Here is a 7,021-nt window from a genome sequence, read left to right as displayed (position 1 = left end):
AATGCATTCAAGCCCTAATTTGCCCCTAGTTTAGTCCTTAGCTGACAGGAGCTCTGCTACCACTCCAGATACTAACAAACAGTAGTCCCAAAAGCAGAATGATTTTTTGGAAAGACTACACCTTTCTAAAAGATATAGTTTATCTCAAGGGGAATTCATCAGCTTGATGGAGGAAACACTTGATTGAATTTTACAGCCTGAAGAGTACCAGAGCCAAAATTAGATTATTATAATTGGCCCATCTGATGTTAAAATCCATGAAATGCTGGAAACTGTATATCTGAATTAGAGTACAGTACCTGGAATGTACCCCTGTGCACTCAGCCCTGTGCTGAGTCCATGTCTGGTAGGAATGACAATGCAGAGAAACAGCATAAGCAAACAAACAAACACTCTCTATCTCTGACAGTGTACAGCTTCACATAAAGTTATAAAAGGCCATCATCTGTCTTCCCTGCTTACATAACTGATAATCCAAAAATACAGAACTGAAAATGATATGGAAAAATACTGAGGGAAGTGCCCAAAATACTCAGTCACATCCTTTTTATTTTGAGCATTTTGTTTCCTGAACTCAAATAGGATCATACCAAGACAGTCACCACTTTGAGTGTCAGTCCTTGTAAGTCGTTGCCTAGTCGTCGTTCTTGTAGGCTACCATTCAGTCCTTTCTCAGAATCCCACGTTGCCAACTGGAACAGAAAGTACAGTTGAGTCTGAAGGACTGTTAGGCAGAAATCCTTCAGAATTTGCACAAACATTTAACAGAAGCATGACCAAATCCAGAACGGATATAGAGAGGATGAGAAATGTGCGGCTTTTTTAAATGCAGAATTAGAATTAATGAGATTCAGAGGACAGTCATAAACAAGTACCTTGCATGAGTGTATTTTCATCAATCCTTGTAATATAACTGCTCTATTAACTGTAGTATTTGTCATATTATTTCACTTAGGTCACTCTGGTATGACATTTCTCTCCAGTAAGCTTACATTCCATGACAGTCCTCAGGGTTACCTGTGGTCTCACTATCCCATACTTCCCTCTCTGCTTAGATCCCCTCCTACTTTTCAAATCTTTCCCTCCTGCTTATCAAAGATGGAGCTTCTTTCCTGCTGCACAACATTCCCGCTCACTGATGGTCATAAGTTCTTGACACGGATTCTGTGGTGTCAAACTGCCTCCTCTTCTCTCTCAGACTTTCTTCAGATCCTACCTTAAGTCCTATTTTATCTCTTCTTGCCCTGCTTCTACCTCATCACTAAAACAATGACAGCCTCTCAAGTTCCCAGGCTCCTGATGATCAAATACCTCCTAACCTCTACCAGTACGACATGCATCTGCTAGATGTACCAGGATGCATATTTTCAGGATATCTCCATGAACATTGCATCTAAATATTTTATTCTTCAATTAAATGTATTGCTTCAAAAATCAATTTTACTGCATTTTCTGTAGAGAAATGTAGTAAAATTCAATAGAATATATTCAATAGAAAAGTCAATCTTAAGTGACTTTTGGATTATTCAAACTAAATATGCTCTTCCGCAGCAGCAGCAGTCAGACACTCCTGTTGCCTTCAAACAGAATCCATGGTGTCATTTTGTTCAGAAGGGTCATAAATGGTATTGAGTAAAAACTGTTTCCTTCTTTTTTTTTCAGCTATACTCTTAAATACCAGTACTATGCTCACATATGTGGCAGCAGTGTTGTTAGCTGAAGGCGTGCCCTATAGAAATTAAACATAATCCAAGATCTGTCAAATGTGGCTTCTTCCTGCCAGAAGCTAATTTTCATCTAACAAGCCAAAACCTTCTTGGAAAGAACTTATTTCACTGAAAATGCCTATGGCTAGATGTCCTACATGATTTATTTCTATGACTTCACTTTTATCCTAAAGCCTCGAAAATCAAGCCAACAAATAAAATGTGATGAGAGAGGTCTATACAGTTTTATTTTTGTTTTGTTGCACTAAACTAATCAACAGGGAACTAGAAAAGAATAGGACATTCATTGAATATTCAGCCATCATAACTATCACAACTAACGAAAACTATTCTATAGTCACTAAATCTTCAAAGCTGAGACACAGGAGAGGAGGAGAAGGACTGAATAATATTCAGCTTCCTAATGACACTCATGAAAGCTAAGTATCTTAGATTGAAAACTCTCCCCCTGTGATGGCAGTTTGGAGTGACAAATGACCTTCTGCACATAGAAGTGTCCTCAAGCAATACAGGTAGATACCTGTAGGCATGGTATCTTTTAAATTCAAATTTAGATGCTTGCTCTGAAGTATGTCCAGATGTTTCTCAGCTTTTGCTATTGCCAAGCAGAACTAAACAATTTATCAGCTGATATAAATCAATATGGTTCAACAGACTTCAAAGACCAATATGGGTGTGTGTGGTATATATTGTGTCTCAAATCTGTAAAGAAGCTTACTGTCTAAGCCTTCTTCAGCTGCCCTATGCAGTAAATACATGAAAAAGATACAGAGAAGGTTTTTGGCCAAAATGGCCTGGACAATCTACATATGATGATTAAATATTTATTAAATAACGGGAAATGTAACACATTCATTTATTACTTCACCACTGGTGGGCTGACATTTCAATTCCTTCTCTCACTCCTTTTTCTTTCAAAAACTCTATCTGATTTCATATCAAGGCCTTAGACTTTCCAAATACCCTATGTTTTGCATTCCATGTTAACACTGAGGATTCCTAAAAGGAGGTGGAAACATGCCAGTATAAAAGCATAAATTTATTCCTTTTTATTCTAAAGGAGAGAGACAAAGGTTCCTCTTTTATGCAGTCAGGGTAGGTGCAAGGAGGAGGAGCATATTTCACTTCAGCACAGAACTCCATGGTGTTTGCTATGGAGGCACAAACTTTTCAGTCTCTAAAAAGCAAACTATGCAGATAAAGTTGATAAATGGAAAGTGGGGAAAATCTTTTCCAGCAGGGATTTTTCCTGTGCATCTTTGTGCTTCAGAACATTTCATTTGTTCAGAAGTATGCCAATTTTAACTTCCACTACTTGCAGAAAGAATTTTGTTTATAGGACCGATCTATTTACAGATACGTCTACCAATTTGTGACAGCTGACCTGTCAAGATCAGTGCCCGAGAAACTAATTTCTAGCACTGCTAAACACAATGAGTACTGCTGTTATTTGATAAGACTGTTACGAGTTCCATTCTTTGTAGAAATATACACCATGTTCCTACCAGAAGACTGAAGCCAAAGGTCAGAGCACAGCCATCAGATGACAGGAGATAAAGGGCTTTTAGATCTAATTACAACAAACAACTGCTTGCAGAATCAGCACTTGTAGGATGTATTTTAAAAACCAATGGTCTCTGGAACATATATTTAATTGCAGTCTCAGTGGGGCTTTCTTGATTCTCAAGTTACTGGGTTATAGGAGTTCAAGTTTTGAAAACAGGTACTTTATTAAAGCTTTTCAACTTAAAACTTCTTCCTAACTTCTCTTTCTGAAACAGCCAATTGCTGGGAATCCTATAGTTCTAGCCAAACATCAGAAACTCAGTCATCCAATAAAGACAAACCAGAGAAAACAACCGTGAAATTCAGACGAAAAGATAATTTGTTGGAAAATTCTGACTCAAGACATGCTTCTGACCTTTATCAATATTTATTGCATTTTCAACCAGAACTACAAGGAAAAGCTTGGAGAGAGAGAGTCAAAATTTTAACATTGTTTTCAACCTCCACAAGCAATATATAGCTCCAAACACACATACTTAACACAAAAGCAAAACAATTACATGGCTAGACATCCTGGGAATGTCAAATGACAAAGGATGTCATCCAAAGTATGCCACATGAGGCTGCTGTTCAGGATTTTGTTCTGAAAGGCACTGATATCTGTCAGGACCTCCAAAGAAAACTTGACATCAATGTAACTTTGGGATTCGTGAGTTTGAAATCAAAAAATTAGAAGCCAAATTCTACAAAGAAGTTTCCTGACTTTGTTAATGATGTTGATGCTGGCTGCCCAACACTTACTTGAGTGATTAGTTCATATTGAGATGTCATGGTAAGCTCACACCAGAGAATACTAGAAACAACTCCACGGAAGTGTGAAGACCCTCATCAGCACAATGAGACAGCCCTTCTGCTCAAATAAATCAAGGCTGCATGCATTAAACACTGATTTGCAAGATTTACTACCTCCTGTGAACTTGATCAATTAGATTGAGAGCCTGCATGTCACTTCCTTTAGGAAATAAAACTGATTGTAAACTCAGTTATTTGTTACACATCTGTTTGTCAGCAAGGTCTGCATGTTCACACTGCTCTACTACACAATAATTACAAATTCCTTCAATCAAGAACTTGAATTTAGTTTTCCTAAGTCTGCTGTGAATGCTCATACCACTGGACTATGGCAAATGTCTGTCTCAGGTCCAAACAGAGATGAAAATAATCCCAAACAACTCGTAAATACAGTTGAAAACTGACATAAGCATAAGAAGTGAATAATTAATGTTTATGTCACAACAGTGAATAAGATCATCTACATTTTTATCGTTTCTTATATATAGTTCCTGTCCAAATAATGCTTGTCACTGCTGTCTAACACCATGTTAAGTATGATGCCATCCTAAACGTGATCTATTTCTCAGGGAAAAATGGGATTCCCATAAGATAGAAGATAATTTTCAGCAGATGTATAGTAATGTTTGAAAGGGCTAAAATCAATCCAGAGCATACATCTTCTATCTTAGCAAAACCTGAAAACTTTTGTCTAGTAACTGCTTTGGAGCTAACATTATGCTATCCAACCAAATTGAGAACCCCTGCCTTGAAACATGAAGAACTTCTAACAGACAAGCAATGGAAGAGAGCGTGTGAGGCAGGCAGTTCTCATGCCATGAGACAGGGACACCTGTATATCAACCCAGAGCACATTTTCTCTGAATATGAAAGCTGTTCTGTGCATAGAGTTAAATAAATTAATCTATGCCACTCACAATCTGACAATGCCTTTAGATTAAAGTTGATCTGAAATGGATTTAACTGTGATGACAACTTGTTTCTTAAACTTGAAGTCAACATACTGTATATCAAATACGATAGCCTTGTACCATGTATGTATATTTTGCATGCTCAGGTCTCTGACTCCCTTTTCCAGTCTTGCAATACAGCTAAACACTTATTGAAACATTTAACAGTGTAAAAACAGATTAATAACCAAAAAACGCCCAATCAAACAAAATGGAAGCAAGAAAATAAATGTTTACAGGATACAAATATGACATAAGGCAGTGGCCCATTAAGTAAATGAAGCAAATCTGACACTCTTGTGTTGTAGTTCTAAGGAATAAAAGGAACTCCATTTAAATATTAAGTAAAGCAACGTTTAAGTAAAGCTACATTTAAGCCCAGGATTCTTTTTTAAATGCAGTATATCAGTAAACTAGGGAATTTGCTGTCATTCAGTGTCATTTACACCAAGGTTATTAGTAGGCTTCACACATTGGACTATGGTGCCATTCTTAAGGAACTGACAGGATTCCCTGAAACATCGTTTCCCTTTTTATGACTGGAGTTGCGCTGAAGGCTCCAAAATCTTTTCATTTGAAGTATGGGATCATCATTAAAGAAAAATTTAAAAAACATTCTGGACAGTGTATTTGTATAATCCATAGTTGCATAAAATAGGATTAGGAAAATATAAAGGTATCAATTCTCATGCTTGTAAGCAAATCCAAACACTCATACAATATATTTCTGTAACAGCTACATAACTACTAGGAGTATTGTAACATTTTTACTCCGAAGCACAGATTTATAGTCATTATTAGGGATAAGATACTGGATACCACCTGAACAGACTTAAACTATATTCTGTGGTCCAATATAATTTGACCTTGTTTGCATTGAAATACCTGCAAGTCGCCTACGTCCAGATGTTTATTCTATTCTGATATTCTGCATTTGTTTGTACTAAAGATGTAGCTTGCTTCCGAACATCCACAGTGGGTTTGGAACACCTGTGCACCCATAGCTATAGAGCCACTGAGAACTCCAAAACATATTAAAACCATGAAGCAGAGAATTGTGAGCCTAGTCTGAAGTGGCAGAGAAACTCTCAGTCTTTTGGGTCAAGATTTTAACACATCCCATTCAATGCTCAAAACGCTCAGTTTGCCATTACAGGGCCACACAAGGATTGCATCTGCATGGTAGAAGTTCAGAAAAGGGCAGGGAGATTATGGAAAGCTGCTCTCTCCCATTCCTGATACCTCAGCAAGCAACATCATCCATCTCCTGAAACATTAAGCCCTTGAAAGGCAATGAATAGCCAATATAAAATAAGAAAAAATGGAGAAGTAGGGAGGGGTTGACACCTTTGTGGCTACCATGCTGCTGTTTTTCGTCCAGTGAGACCCTGGTTTTCTGTGCAGGACAGTGAAGCACATTTATGTGACTGTTGCTGCTTTAATGGGCTTGTGAGATCTTCAGGTAGAAGAATGCACATTGTTCTTATTTTAGTGCTTTGCAACTTTATAATGCTATATAAACGAAAATAAAACATCTTTAGAGAATCACAGCAAGACGAGCATTAGGCAACACAACCTTATAATGAACAAATTTTACTCTTTTTTTTCAATAGTACTACAGAATTCATAGGTAACTGAAGTGAAGGTGACAATACACTTGTAATTGAATTTTAGTTTTGTTTCATACAGGGTCTTGTGAAACCTCATCTAGGACAAGTTGAATTTGTTTCCTGACAAGGGACAATATGATTTATAGGCTAGCTTCTAAGCTACAACAAAGAATGATATATCAAGATGAGGAGAAAAGTTTTAAGATAGCTTAGAGTAACTCAATACTAAGATCTTACTTAATAGCTTTCGCTAATGATTTGGAACAGGAAACAGCAAATTACTAAAAGTAAAATGTCTAAGATGCAAAGATATCTCAAAACTGGGATGTGTTGCAAATATGTCAGACTAGAACAGTGAGAAAAATGAATAGATGGG

The 7,021-nt window shown here is 37.1% G+C and overlaps 1 protein-coding gene across 1 annotated transcript in view; it reads right to left on the bottom strand.

Annotated features, from left to right (window-relative positions):
* The window catches only part of LOC104464980 (glutamate receptor ionotropic, delta-1-like), a gene marked incomplete at both ends in the record, with an annotated part of 5,633 nt that extends 4,941 nt beyond the window's left edge, over positions 1–692 (bottom strand). Inside the window, one exon of the mRNA XM_010077862.1 lies at positions 591–692. Coding sequence (XP_010076164.1) covers positions 591–692 — 102 coding nt within the window. The remainder of the gene's footprint in view (positions 1–590) is intronic.
* Positions 693–7,021: the final 6,329 nt, after the last annotated feature.

Source organism: Pterocles gutturalis, unplaced genomic scaffold (genome assembly GCF_000699245.1).
Source record: "Pterocles gutturalis isolate BGI_N339 unplaced genomic scaffold, ASM69924v1 scaffold15268, whole genome shotgun sequence".
Classification (NCBI taxonomy): Eukaryota; Metazoa; Chordata; class Aves; order Pterocliformes; family Pteroclidae; genus Pterocles; species Pterocles gutturalis.
This window is presented reverse-complemented; position numbering and strand designations above follow the sequence as displayed.